General features: G+C 40.1%; 1 protein-coding gene across 5 annotated transcripts in view; it reads right to left on the bottom strand.

The window, feature by feature from the left end:
- The window catches only part of fam193a.S (family with sequence similarity 193 member A S homeolog), a 56379-nt gene that overhangs the window by 12934 nt on the left and 27906 nt on the right, over nucleotides 1-15539 (bottom strand). For 4 of the 5 annotated variants that reach the window (XM_018243013.2, XM_018243012.2, XM_041579374.1 and 1 more), the window contains 10 exons: nucleotides 14580-14808; nucleotides 14352-14476; nucleotides 12873-13020; nucleotides 11458-11535; nucleotides 8790-8896; nucleotides 6187-6429; nucleotides 5871-6024; nucleotides 5604-5783; nucleotides 4678-4926; nucleotides 89-287 (listed from right to left, as the gene is read on the bottom strand). In XM_018243013.2, the coding sequence (XP_018098502.1) occupies nucleotides 89-287; nucleotides 4678-4926; nucleotides 5604-5783; nucleotides 5871-6024; nucleotides 6187-6429; nucleotides 8790-8896; nucleotides 11458-11535; nucleotides 12873-13020; nucleotides 14352-14476; nucleotides 14580-14808 (1712 nt within the window). The remainder of the gene's footprint in view (nucleotides 1-88; nucleotides 288-4677; nucleotides 4927-5603; nucleotides 5784-5870; nucleotides 6025-6186; nucleotides 6430-8789; nucleotides 8897-11457; nucleotides 11536-12872; nucleotides 13021-14351; nucleotides 14477-14579; nucleotides 14809-15539) is intronic. The other variant, XM_018243014.2, reaches the window with a different exon arrangement.

The raw sequence follows: 15539 nt of genomic DNA, 5'->3' as shown, positions 1-15539 counted from the left end.
GTGTGTTTTAGGCAGTGCCGGCGATGGTCAGGCACACTCATTCCTTTCTCTAATAGAAATGTTGCCAATGGAAACTGGCTGTCTTTACCTGCTAGCGGATCGGGTAAAAATGTAGCCGGGTTCCAGTTCTTTTCATTCATCATTTCTGAGCCCCAGAGACTTATGAACTTCGATCTGTTCCACTCGGGAGAATTTCCGAAACAGCTTGGATATATGTGGTCTTGTAGCGATGCATTGAATGCCTGATGTTTGCTTGTATGGTTTGGAACAGTGTTAGGTGGTAAAGCCTGAAATAAAAGAAAATGATTGTGTTTTTTGCACTTAGTGGACTATCTGGCAACTTGATGTAAGGAAATTCATCTATATTTAATGTTATGCTGCCCATAACAGTTTATAGGGAAGTTTACCTTTAATGGTTGTCATTTTTTTTTTTGATACAAGTATGGGATCGGTTATCCGGAAATCGTCTCCCATAGACTCCATTTTATCCCAATAATCCAAATTTTTAACTAATAAAACAGTACCTTGTACTAGATCCAACTAAGATATAATTAATCCTTATTGGAAGGATAACCAGACTATTGGGTTTATTTAATGTTTACATGATGTTCTAGTAGACTTAAGGTATGAAGATCCAAATTAAGGAAAGATCTGTTATCTAGAAAGCCCCAGGTCCCGAGTGCTCCTGATAACAGGTCCCATACCTGTACTGGAATATCGATCTATCTTATTTTGCCTCCTCTGGCATGCAACGGATATGCGGATTGTTAGGGTCACAAACCAAAAAGGAGAGTGTAAAAGCCCCTTATCAATCAATTAGGGCACTATTCTATATATCCTCATTATCTTTCAGTATATTGCGTAAATCAAATGACAATGCCAATACAGAGCAAAACCGTCCCGAGGAAGCAGAATTAAAAGCTCATTAGCAGAGCTGGTCAGGAAGTGGGCAGCCTGCCTGTTCTGGATTTAAAGGAGAACTAAACCCTAAAAATGAATATGGCTAAAAAGTCCATATTTATATAGTGAACTTATTGCACGAGGCTAAAGTTTCAGCTTGTCAATAGCAGCAATGATCCAGGACTTCAAACTTGTCACAGGGGGTCACCATCTTGGAAACTGTCTGTGACACTCACATGCTCAGTGGGCTCTGATTGGCTGTTGAGAAGCTAAGCTTAGGGGTCGTCACTAATTATCCAGCAGAAAATGAGCTTCCCCTGTAATATAAGCTGATGCTACAGGTTTGCTGATTATTAAATTCTGATGCTAATTGCACTGGTTTCTGTGCTGCCATGTAGTAATTATGTGTATTAATTACTAATCAGCCTTATATTGTGACATTTCTATTCTATGTGTACTGTATATTGTGAGTAGGTCCCTAAGCTCAGTAAGTGACAGCAGCACAGAGCATGTGCAGTGAATCAGCAGAAAAGAAGATGGGGAGCTACTGGGGTATCTTTGGAGACACAGATCTTTACTGCTAAAGGGCTGTGGTTGCCTTGGACTGGTACAGAAGCACAAAACATCATGTACTATATTTCTAGTTAGGCCTTTAGTTCTCCTTTAAAGGGGATGTAAAGGCGTCCCATATACCTGCTTTATTTTTTTATTCTTACGGTTGTTGAAATAATCAGGCTATTTTCCTCTCTAGCCACAGGCAGCTTGCTTGCTTCATTTCTGCTGTAAGAGGCAAGCAATCTTGTTACTGTCTGTTTATTCTCTGTTCTGACTGTCTCTGGCTGCACTGAGAGATAGGGAAAGCCAGAGACTGGCTAAGTTTCTAGAACAACTGAAGTGGGGCTGAATGAGGCTGTCTTTAAAGGTGGCCATACACTGGCAGATTAAAACTGGCGATATCTGTCTTTTAGACCGATTTGACAGCTTATCTGCCCGTGTGTGGGGGCTCCGACGGGTCCTCCCGATCGATAGGCTAAAAATCGGGCAGATATCGGTCAAGTTGGATTTTTTTTTTCTGTAATATAAATAGCAATGGTGAAACTAGTTTTTACTGGGCCCTACAGCAAATTTTTTAGGCCCCCAAAAAGTCTAGAGGTTGACCTGTTTTACCAATATTTATTGAAGTTGGATATGTATTAAAGGATAAGTAAACCTTTAAAATAAGTGAATGTAAAATTGATGAGAGTGCTATTCTAAGCACTTTTGAATGTGCATTCGTGATTTATTTTCTTTTTATTCCAATATATTAAGGGATACATTAGTTAATATGAATTAATTTTGTAACAACAGCGTCACCTGCTGGTCAGTTTCCCACCAGTCTGACCACCAAGTAGTCAAGGAAGTTTCTTCTTTCTTTATTTCTTTTTCCTGACAACTTCCTTGACTACTTGGTGGTCAGACTGGGCAGAAACAGACCAGCAGGTGGTGCTGTTGTAATAAAATTCATTCATATTAACAGTACATGCATCCCATAAAGGGATACTGTCATGGGAAAAACATTTTTTTTTTTTTTTCAAAATGAATCAGTTAATAGTGCTGCTCCAGCAGAATTCTGCACTTAAATCCATTTCTCAAAAGAGCAAACAGATTTTTTTATATTCAATTTTGAAATCTGACATGGGGCTAGACATATTGTCAATTTCCCAACTGCCCCAAGTCACGTGACTTGTGCTCTGATAAACTTCAGTCGCTCTTTACTGCTGTACTGCAAGTTGGAGTGATATCACCCCCCTCCCTTTTTCCCACCAGCAGCCAAACAAAAGAACAATGGGAAGGTAACCAGATAGCAGCTCCCTAACACAAGATAACAGCTGCCGGGTAGATCTAAGAACAGCATTCAATAGTAAAAACCCATGTCCCACTGAGACACATTCAGTTACATTGAGAAGGAAAAACAGCAGCCTGTCAGAAAGCATTTCTCTCCTAAAGTACAGGAACAAGTCACATGACTGGGGGCAGCTGGGAAATTGACAAAATGTCTAGCCCCATGTCAGATTTCAAAATTGAATAAAAAAAAAAATCTGTTTGCTCTTTTGAGAAATGGATTTCAGTGCAGAATTCTGCTGGAGCAGCACTATTAACTGATGTGTTTTGAAAAAAACATGTTTTCCGATGACAGGATCCCTTTAATATCTTGGAATTAAAAGAAAATAAATAATGAATGTAAATTGCAAAAGTGCTTAGAATAGCACTCTCATCAGTTTTAAATTCACTTATTTTAAAGGTTTACTTATCCTTTAAGGCCTCATGGGGCCCATATACCTCTTGGGCCTCCCTGCAGCTGCAGGGTCTGCTTCCTCTGTAGTTATACCCCTGCTTAATAGGAAGACTTTACATCCCCTTTTAATGAACTCTATATGTGTAAGGAAGCATGGTGTGGCTTGTGTCTTTTTGCAACCTTAGCATGCGACTATGTGGCAGAGGGGGGCGGATAAGTTCAGAAGGTAGAGAATAATTAAAAACTGCCAGTCTGCATTCAAGGTGTAACCTACAAACTCAGCTGAAACAGCGCTGTGCTCATATAAGCGAATATTAAAATGAAGTCATATTTAATGCTGGGGTACATACTGCCCCACAGCTTTAAAGGGTTGTTCACCTTTGAGTTAACAGTTAGTATGATGCAGAGAGTGAAATTCTGAGTGTGATATGAGTGTGAATACAGGGGATCAGAAAAAAATGGTGTAAAATCCAGGAAAATGTAAAATCAGGGAAATGTATTATGTATAATACAAAGGTGGGGCCATAAAAAAAAAACCAATGTAAAATCAGGGCATGTAAAATTGAGGTTTCATTGTATGTATTTGTCCGTTATAGATATATTTTTTGACCATGAAGGCTGTGCATCAGTTTGGGGCAGGGATGTGATGTCTCAGTACATATAAATAATTGCTAAACTGGATCTATGTAATGTGACAAAATAGCTTAAAGGGTTGTTCGCCTTTATTGTTAGTAGAGAGGGATATTCTGAGACAATTTGCATACTGTTTTCATTTTTTATTATTTATGGTTTTTGAGTTATTTAGCTTTTTATTCAGCAGCTCTCCAGTTTGCAATAACAGCCACCTGGTTGCTTGGGTCAAAATTACCCTAGCAACCATACATTGATTTGAATAAGAGACTGGAATATGAATAGGAGAGGCCTGAATAAAAAGGGGAGCAAAAAATCTAACAATACAGGTGTAGTCTTACAAAGCATTTGTTTTTTAGATGGGGCCAGTGACCCACATTTGAAACCAGAAGAAAAAGGCATATAATTCAAAAACTATAAAAAATAGATAATGAAGACCAATAAAAAAAAGTTGCTTGGAATTGGCCATTCTATAACATAGTAAAAGTTAATTTAAAGGTGAACCACCCCTTTAAGCTAATGGCAGCTAAATCACCCACTTGCTTCTCATTGCTGATGACAGTTCTATACACATCCACCAAAGCTGCTCCAGCAGAGTCAATGAAAACAGAGACTATATTTAGGAATGAGGTAAGAGTGACAGAAGCTTCAAAGTGCCAGAAACTAACTGCATGACTTATCTTCTCAGGCAGAGAATAAACACAATAATGTGCTTGGATTGTAGGGTCAATGGAAGCAATGGAAGGGCAGTAAACAATCGTAGAGCAAGCTGTTAGCCAGATGGAGAGCAGGTCAAAACATTTCATATTTTGGAATAGTTATAGTAATGATTTTACTGGATTAGTGGTTTGTTTGTGCATTAAGGGACTTACCTTATTGTGTGCAAATGGAGATGCGTACAGTGTTGGATGAATAAGGGGACGGGGAAGGTGTGGGATTGTATGTAGGGGTAAATGTCCATGAATATGAGGGTAGAGGTGAAGTGCTGGATGTGCTGGTTTCTCTGGATTCATAAACTGATGGCCAGCTGGAATTCTTCCTGGCACAAGTGCTGATTGGGACAGCCCAGAAGCCTCCTGCTTGCATACGTGGCACTCACATGAATTTGGTACTAGCTCCATCTAGAACAAACCATAAACTTGAGGCTGCACCATATACACCAATGGAGTAATTAAGTTCTTTTTCTTTGAAGGGGAACTATCGTGAAAATGAAAATTGAATATTAGCTTTAACATCCTGAATTAAGAAACTTTCTAAATACAATCAATTAAAAATTCTGTATCATTTCTGAAATAATCAAGTTTATGTTCACTATCTGTTTCTCTTCATTCTCTCTTCATACAGCAGTTGGGTGTCAGATATTCATTGACAGTTAGATCCAATATATCTTATAGATAGAGATATAAAATAACTGCCTTTTGCACAAATCCTGCATGTAGAGAGACATGATGTCTGGTGATTTTAATAGAGTGATCTCTAATACATCTTCTAGGCAAAAGGAGCCCCTCTATATATATATATATAATCATTTATCTGACACCCAACTGCTGCATGAAGAATGAGGAGAAACAGATGCTGAGAGAGGAATAGTGAATATAAACTTGATTACTTCAGAAACAATGCAGAAATTTTAAGTAGAAAGTTTCTTACTTCAGTATGAGGAAGCTTATATTCAATTTTCATTTTAATGTTACACTAGACAGTTTCCCTGCCTGTATGCACAGATGTAAAGGTATGAGGACATTACAAAAAAAGCAATGCAAGTACACAGATTAATGGTCATAAAGCACCCGGTTACCTGTGGACTGATGTAAGACGGTGGGGGACTTTCAATTTTTGTGCCTTCTTTTCTTGGCGACCTTTTTCCTATGTGATGTTCTTCTTCAGGAACCTCTGGCTGCTCACCACAGCTCTCACCATCAGCCTCCTCATCATCTGCTTCAGAGGAGCTGCTGCTTGTGCTGCTGACTACAGGTGACTATAAAAAAAACATGGGGGGGGGGGTATGAATACGGGGACCTCCACAGAACATTTTTTGGATAGTTTGCAATAAAGGTTGTTTTACCTCATCTTTCAACGCCATATTCTCCCCCCCGCCATTCAGCTCACTGTGTATGCCGTTCATGTTGGCTACAACATCTGCATCGTCGTAATTATTTAACGGATAAATATCAGCAAACTTTGCTGATAAAGGCGCACCATCTTCATCATCACTACCACTAAAAATAAATGAAAAAGTTGAGGAACATGGAAAGTAAGAATAGGAACTTCAATGAAGCACATTACTGCAAACATATTTAAGCAAGATCGCTCTGCCGCTTAAATTCTCCTTTAAAAATAAAACGCACTACGAATAAGAATCACATAGAATCATCACTCACAATGTAGGTGCAGAACCGTTGCCTGCAAGGATGAGCCTGGGATGCTGCTGGATGGTGATGGGGGAACTGGAGCCGGACTCAGAACTGGCTGAAGACATACTTGGAGGGTGAATTACTGACAGATAGTCAGGCGTGGACTCCACCTGTAGTGGTAACTGATTTAAGTGTATATCGTCTGTGAGCGGTGTGTCCATGATGCCACAGGTAAGGATGTGTGACAGACTGCAGTCATCGCAAGTACACCTAGAAGTAGAAAGAGAAAATGACTTCCAAGTTCAAAATGTCAGAGCTAAAATAACCTTTTACAGCAGAGATGATTTAATTCCAGTTTAAAAACAATGTAGAATAAAGGGACATTGCTCCGAAATAATTTTTAAACCGTATAGTACAAGATGGCTGACAGAGGCTACCACAGAAGCTTTCAGACCTTTTGAGCTCCTGTGTTTGGTCAGAGCAACCCGTAGCTAAAAACAATACGCATATATGAAAATTGAATGCAAAAAAGTCCCTTCAGTGCTGTATTCTAGGTGTTAGTGCTTGATTGCAGCTCCCACCAAACGTGTCCACCTTGCAGGACTAACACATAGGCTTGGAAATATATTCTGCGGGGAAGTGCAAACAAGAAAACTAATGGTGCAGAATATCCAGATATGTATGTGCTCAGTAAAAAGTGCAAAAACACATCCACTATAGTAACCCCACTAGTAAAGGTAACAAGAAACATCTCTGGAGAGAATACCTACTCACCAGATTTAAAAGGTATATAGGCCAAACACAGTTAGTTCAATCTTCACAACCTTGGATAAAATAAAGATATCGTGAAGTATAGCTTTTTTAATTGTTGATAACAGAGCCCCCAACTGGGTATGCTCACAAAATTCAAATTAAAACAGCATTCAACAAATGTTTAGTCCAAGTCCACAATATTTATTCCTCTACGCATTTCACGCTTCCTCAGGAGGATATAAGCAAGTGTGGCACACCATGTGAAATGTGTAGAGTATACCCAGTAGGAGGCTCTTTTATCAACAATTAAAAAGCTATACTTCACTAGAGTCCTGTGCGGAAACAATTTCTAAGACCCGGACGCGACTCGAACCCGCAGCCCACAACCCAACCCGCAAATTTACCCACTTTGAACCGCTACACGACCCGGACCTGAAACAGCCTTATCCGCAATCCGACCCTCAACCACCATCAAACCGGAAGTGGTGTTGTTGAAAACCGGAAGTGACCGGTAGTTGATTCAATTCATGTGTGCTTCAAGAGTAGGTAATCGCTTTGTAACCCCAGGTGCACGCTGTACCCCCTGCCAGGGCAATTAAATACAGATCAACAAAAACCGCAGCACTTGAAAAAAGTGAGTATTTAAAGTGCCTCAAGGCAACGTTTCGGGCCCTTATGACCCTTTCATTAACATTACCAACACGTGTTTAAATACCGTTAAGAAGAGGAGGGGCCATGATCAGTCACCTCCAAATTATCCATAATGCACAGTAAAACATTTCGGTGTTTACAAATAAAACAGTGAAATTTGTGCCTTATAACTATACAGTGAGCCATAAAAGATACTATATATCATTTAAATTGTGAATACATTGTAACAATCATTTAAAAGTTGTGAAACAGTGTCGATTAAAAGTTGCAAAAACATTGTAGCAATAGATACCGAACAGTACTAAAACGTCTTACTTTAAGGTTTCTTTATATTAAATATCTTAGAATTTTTTTTTTCCTTTTCTTTCTGGCTCCGATGCTGAATTCAGGGGACAGGCACCCCAGAACTACCTTGGATCTGGAGCTTCCATATTCATCATCAAAAGTGGCCGGTAGTTGAGATGGACAGAAGCGTGCCGTGTGATGTAAGAGAGCTGTGCCGGAAGTCAGACGGGAGGGGGGATGAGTATAGGGAAAGCAGCAGGAAGAGAACTGCAGCAGGAAGAGAACTGCAGCAGGAAGAGAACTGCAGCAGGAAGAGAACTGCAGCAGGAAGAGAACTGCAGCAGGAAGAGAACGGCAGCAGGAAGAGAGCCGCAACCCAACCTGCAGACCCGCATCTATACCACACCTGAAAAGCCTACCCTCATTCCACAGGGTACCCAATTTTTTTTTTTGTGGGTAACCTGTGGGTACCTGACCTGCTGCAGGATTCTACTTCACAGTATGGCGTTCCTATCTTTGTTTTAGGCAAGGTTGTAAAGATTTAACTAACTGTGTTTGGCCTATATACCTCTTAAATCGAGTTAGTATTCTCTCCAGAGAGGTTTCTTGTTGCCTTTATTAGTGGGGTTACCTTTATTAGTGGGGTTACCATACTGACACAGTGGATGTGTGTTTGCACTTTTTACGGAGCACACATGTATCTGGATATTCTGCACCAGGAGTTTTCTCGTTTGCACTTCCCCACAGAATATATTTTCAAGCATATGAAAACATTGGTATACACGTCATTCAGCCACAGAACCAAAGCGATAAAAAGCATCATGTAAAAGCACCTCCTCAAATCTTCAGTATCATAAAGACAAAGCGCCCAAACTCAGAAATCAGCGTTTATATGCTGACACTAGTTGTAAGAAGCTTTGCATGTGAAAGGACAGACTCACCTTCTTCTGTAGTTGCAATTTGGACAGTCTGACATGCACATCCGTGTTGACAGCATGTGCCTCATTTTGTCTGTGAAGTTATTCTCCCCAGTTTTCTTGTTATTTAACTGAAAAGAGAAGGCACAGCTAAGTCACTATAATGGAAGTAATGGAACTAACACCAAGGACAGGACTTCCTGCAGACCCTCTGCGTATTACTGAACTCATTTTGATTGGATTTTGGGAGCAGTGGTACAATATGATGGCAATTAAACAAGAACAGGGAGCAGATTTTCCTGAAATAAGTAAACACCTTCATTCTAGCCAGGCATGCCACTATACACACATAATACATATGAAAGCACTAGAGTTACAAGAACTGCCCTGAGTCCTAGCTATGACCTCCAAGTTCCAAGCTACAAGCATCCCTTCTGTTAGCTACCATGTGATACATAGAAAGCTATACATTAGCTGCACAGATAAGTTCACGTGGTGATATTTTAATGGCTAACTAAAGAACAGAATTAAAATTGCCTTTGGGCTTTAACTTAAAGGAGAAGGTGCTACCAAAGCAGTTTATTGCCAATACATTAGCAATAATAGTGCAAGCTCTAACACTATATTTATTCTGCAGAATGCTTTACTATACCTGAGTAAACAGCACTTGAAGCTCGCTCTTTGTTTAGGATAGCAGCTGCCATATTAGCTTGGTGTGACATCACTTCCTGCCTGAGTCTATCTGCTCACTCATAGCTCTGGGCTCAGATTACATCAGGGAGGGAAGGGTGAGAAAGAAGCAAACTGAGCATGCTCAAGCCCTAGCCCTGAAGGTTTATGCTGAAAACAGGAAGTCTGATACAGAAGTCTATGTGTACACAATAGAAGGAAAGAAATGTGGTGTTTCTTTTGATAGAGGAGTCAGAGCAGCATTACTTTGATGGTTTACTGGTGTATTTATATAGACCTTTCTGATAAAGCTTACTTCATTTTAATTTTAGCCACTCCTTGTCCTTTAAGATAGTGAGAGTTGCTGGGCCTGCAACTGTCCCATAATGGTAATAAAATAAGGTTGCAGAAAAATAAGAACTTAATCTACCAACAGGTTGCTGGATGTCACTAAGCTCAGAAAGAAAGGCAAGTAAAAAAAATAGAACAGCCAGTTGCAATTGGTCTAAGAATAATCACGGACTACATTACATACATCTGCAATTGCAGCAGACTCTGTCCAGAATCCAATAATGGATTACTTGCCGATGACACCTACACAAGTTTTTAACAGACACAGAGACCCCAAAGCTGTTGGGGGGCCTGCCAGTAAACGCACAGTCCATGGCATTATTCATATAGACTATCAGTATACCTAGTGTTATTTAACAGCTGGAGCTGCTGCAATTCTCTGCAATTCCCTGTTACCTTTGTTAGACTTGTAATGTTTACCTTAGCCAAGCAGTATTGCTGGTCACCCAAAAAAATTATTCAAAATCCTATTTTATCACATTAGTCAAGCAAAATGAACTTTAATTACACTATATAAATTATTTGAATCTTGTTTCCTTCAGTCTGGGAATTCATAATTATAGCAAGCAGGCAGGAGCCATTTTGTGGACACTGTTATTAAGACAAGTCTTGTATCATCTCAGAATCTTGTTTGTGCACCAGAATGGGGGACCTGATGTCCATCCCCAGGCCCTGGCTACACAATTAAATGGTGAAGAGAACGGGGGAATGTGGGGAGAGCAGTGACATCTAGGAAGTGCTGAATGGAAAGTGAAAGCATTTGTCTGCCCCACCTCTATGCCTAGGCATAGAGGCGGGGCAGACAATATTTGATTGACAGCTGAGATTCTTAAATGAGTTTACAACAGCTATGAATGCTTTAATAAAAAATTGAAATTGGATTTCATGTTTAATTTGAAAAGGACTTTTATTATACAGATTTTTGTGTCTGGGTGACGGGTCCACTTTAAAGCAAATAAGGAGAATTAGAATTTTCTGTGAGTACAAAATATTATAGCCTTACACTTTTTTTTTTTAATAGGAAAAAGGGTCTAAATGGCAAAACTATTTCCAACTCTGCATTAATAATTGGGTTATTTTAAATAAAACCGGGTGATAAATATACTATTATTTGTGTCTTGGCATATGTATTTTGGCTTTATAATTGTGACATCTAAAATAGGCAAGTAAACAGAGAACATTATCACAGTCGCGTCTGTAGGTCACCAGACACTTTCACGCTACATTACACTGTGGCCCTACCATTGGCTTAAAGGAAAAGTAACATCAAAAAATTAAGTGATTAAAAGTAATAAAAATATAATTTAGCATTGCACTGCACTGGTAAAATGGGTGTGTTTGCTTCAGAAACATTACTATTGTGTAGCAATGGGGGCAGCCATTCAAAGGAGAAAAGGCTCAGGTTACACAGCAGATAAGCTCTGTAGAACATAATGGTGTTATCCGTTATCCACTATTTAACCTGCGCCATTTAGTCTTTTTTTCAATTTCCACCATTGCTACACAGCATCTTGTTTATATAAACTATAGTAGTGTTACTAAAGCAAACAAACCAGTTTTACCAGTGCAGGGCAATACTACATGATATTTTCATTACTTTAAAACACTAATCATTTGGCGTTACTGTTCCTTTAAGTTTTAACACAAAGCAGACAAATAAAGGCCAACTAACCTGTTCTTCTATAAATCGTCTTTGTTTAAAAAACTCCCAGTCTTCTTTTAGCATCCTTTGTTTGGTTTTTAAAGCCATCTGAAATCAAAAGTAAAGAGGTTTTTTGTTAAACATGGCATTACATTTTAATGGAGTCAATCCTCTTAACAAAATGGCATGGGTTAAAGCTGGCCCTTTGACTAAAGTTAGATATCAGCAGGATAGGTGTTGACTTCACCAGGATAAAAAGTTATGCAGCCAACAGCTATGAGCTGCCCAATGATATCATGGATTCTCTGCACACATCTAGGGCAGGATGACATGTTCCTTCTTTAATATAACGTTATCTCCTAGATCAGGGATGCCCCCCCCCCACATGAAAGTCTGCCTGCTGTGTCTGCTTACCATGTGTAAGCTTTAAAAGGTATCAGAGTTCCTGCATTGTTTAAACCTCAAATTCAGCCTGTAATCCCCTGTATTGTTCACACTTGTAACACCTCTATTGTTCACACTTGTAACACCTCTATTGTTCACACTTGTAACACCTCTATTGTTCACACTTGTAACACCTCTATTGTTCACACTTGTAACACCTCTATTGTTCACACTTGTAACACCTCTATTGTTCACACTCATACAAACTGCTGGAGGGGCAGCAACATTGTGACACTGTATTTGGTACAGTGGTCCTGATAGGTGTCTCCTGCCATACTCTGCCTTCCCTATGCTGCCGGCGTGTGCCGTGCTCTGCCTTCCCTATGCTGCCGGCGTGTGCCGTGCTCTGCCTTCCCTATGCTGCCGGCGTGTGCCGTGCTCTGCCTTCCCTATGCTGCCGGCGTGTGCCGTACTCTTGCCGGCGTGTGCCGTACTCTTGCCGGCGTGTGCCGTACTCTTGCCGGCGCGTGCCGTACTCTTGCCGGCGCGTGCCGTACTCTTGCCGGCGCGTGCCTTACTCTTGCCGGCGCGTGCCATACTCTTGCCGGCGCGTGCCATACTCTTGCCGGCGCGTGCCATACTCTTGCCGGCGCGTGCCATACTCTTGCCGGCGCGTGCCATACTCTGCCTTCCCTATGCGTGTCATACTCTGCCTTCCCTATGCGTGTCATACTCTGCCCGCACTATGTTTCCTGTGTGTGTCATACTCTGCCTTCCCTATGCCTTTTCACTGCATACCATTTCAGACTTTCACACGCTGGTCATTATGGCCTTAAAGTGTCATAATTACAATACGGTCAGCTAATGAAAGGTATGATATACCTAGATAATGCAGCTTCCTAGATGAAGTCATACAGTCAAAAAGCAAATCAGCAGCATTCAGCTTATACAACGAGATGTCATAATTGATGATATAATATTATATTATATTCAGGACCCTTTATAAATTGACACACTATGTATTTGCATTGCTGCAATAGAGGGCTCCTGCATCTTCTTACCTGCTCATCCACATAGTTATCAATTCTTTTCTGACACTCCAGCCATTCTTCGGAAATTTGATTCATTTCCTGTTCCACCTGGTGATACCTTTGAAGCAAGGTACTGTACATATCTTCACTGTAAGAATCATGGGAGGCTGTTCCGAGCCTATGGAAAAGGATAACCAATGTGAACAAGACTATACTGTTTTATAGAACGATTAAAACTACAGAGAAGTTATTACAGACCAGAATTCTAATTATACTTGGCAACCACTCAACCACAAAATGTGATGTGCAATGGGTAGGTACTCAAACATTCCGGAGATGGAAGATGGAAGAATCCATTAAAAGAGAAGTAAAGGATGTCATTCTCCCCAACTACTCAATCAAACTTCCAAGATGCGCCCCAACCAAACTTTTAAAGGGGAAGTAAAGTCTAAAATAGAATAAGGGTAGAAATGCTGTATTTTGTATACTAAATATAAACATGAACTTACTGCACCACAAGCCTAATCAAACAAATGATTTAAGCTTTCAAAGTTGGCCACAGGGGGTCACCATCTTGTAACTTTGTTAAACATCTTTGCAAGACTAAGACTGTGCACATGCTCAGTGTCGTATGGGCTGCTTAGGGATCGTCATGAATTATCAAAACAGCACAAGTCAAATAATATCTGCCAGAAGCCGATACAACAAGACTGATTAATAATCAGAATATACAGACTGCACTGGGTCCTGTGTTGTCATGTAATCTAATGTGGATTTTATAGTTTTTGTATTGTTTAATACAAACTTTCTCTAACTCTGCAGAACCAGTGGCTGCAGCAAAATAATCCTCCAAATAGAATCCCAGTTTATCTGTTTAAATCTGGCTCCATGACCTTTGTTCCTGCTGCTGGAATTGGAAACAGTAAAGGGAATGTAAAGGCAAAAATAAGATCCAATACAAATCTCTACTCAGTCGCCGACTGCTCTACAGGGAAACAAACAAAGCTGCTTGAGTTCTGCATGGCTGGGAAGTAAGGCGGGGGCTCCCCCTGCTGTTCATAAGTATTATTGTTTCCCTGCTCAGCAGTTAGGGACCGTCTGACAATTCCTATCCACAGCAGTAAATGAATTTCACTGCATACAGTCAGGTTTCTTATAAAAATGGTACAAATTTTTTTAATTAAAGTATATTGGAGATAGGTTTCTTTTTCATTAATGAAAGTAAAAATTGGATTTTATTTTTTTGCCTTTACATGCCCTTTAAGCAGTATAGCAAGATTGGTGAGCACCATTTCTGGCTGCTTCACATACAGTTAGATGGAGCAAACCCACCAAAAGGCAAGGTGCTCATGGCTTCCAGAGAGCATGCCCTTGGACTTCAATAGCCAGGATGTAATGACAACATGGGGGACACAGGTACATTTTGAGAGTGTGATAGAATGGCTGGGGTCCTTCAGTTCAGCCAATATTCCTGCAACTGCATAGTAATAAAAACAAAATCCAAATTACCTTAACTGTGAAACCAGTGCCGGCAAACTGTTTTGTAGCAGCGGTTCAGAAAACACTAGATTTTCAAATAGGTGCTTATTGTGCAATTCCCACGTCACTTGGAATTTCTTTAAATGTTCATTTTCCTGTGTTTAAGGAAACAAATTGGTGTGGAAAGAATGTGAAATCTCTTTTCAAAGTTCATCTCAGTATAGATTTAGAACAAGGATAATGGAATTTCACCCTCACCAGAGTGACAAGAAAGGTGCCGATTGTGCATGCTGCTTGACAAAGAGCGCTGTATTCTTCAAGGAGCAGCGAGATAAACTGATGGGCTTGTGGAGGGCCCTGGATAGTGGAATTGACCTTAAAACCTATGGACAAATGCTTGAGTAAACGGACTTTCATTTCCAATACATACTCTCGAGCTTGCTGCTCTAGCCGCTGGTACAGTTGATATGGGTCTCTTTCACACAACCTAGGCAGGGAAAGTTATAACAGGATAAGATCAAACAGCGGAACTTCAGTTTTACATCACCTGATATTAAGTTTTCCCTCATTTTACATTGTTGTTTTGTGGTCCCACCTATATATTATACATAATACATTTCCCTGATTTTACATTTTCCTCGACTTAACACCATTTTTTTCTGGTCCCCTGAAAAATTTAAAATGGGGGTTTTACTGCATCTGCAACCAGATAAAGTCACGCCTGCAGGTTGATGGCAAACATGTTATATATCCTATAAAGCGAGTGATAGCATTTTCCATGTGCGATACAATTCCTTGCTAAGTTTTAGAAATAAATGTGCAGTCGGTTTGGAAGCCCTATGTGTTTGAGTGAGCGTGGGTGAAAAGAAGCATTTCTACAGTGTTTAATATTGAAATAAAGGTATGGCCATTACATGCTAGCACTGATTTAAACGAATTGTTCAGTGTAAAAATAAAAACTAGGTAAATAGATAGTACCGTATATACTCGAGTATAAGCCGACCGAGTATAAGCCGAGGTACCTAATTTTACCTACGAAAACTGGGAAAACTTATTGACTCGAGTATAAGCCTAGATACAACTACAGCCCTGTCTCCCAGCAGCGCACATTCCGCCAAAGCGACCCCCCCAGTGATCAACCGGACTTCTTTGCAAAGTTGATGGTGACAGAGAATCGCCAAATGGATTACTGTGTGCATTGTCCCACTGTCCCAGTAC

The sequence above is a fragment of the Xenopus laevis genome, chromosome 1S (assembly GCF_017654675.1).
Source record: "Xenopus laevis strain J_2021 chromosome 1S, Xenopus_laevis_v10.1, whole genome shotgun sequence".
Lineage (NCBI taxonomy): Eukaryota > Metazoa > Chordata > Amphibia > Anura > Pipidae > Xenopus > Xenopus laevis.
Note: the sequence above shows the minus strand (reverse complement) of the source record. Positions and strands in the feature narration are given on the sequence as shown.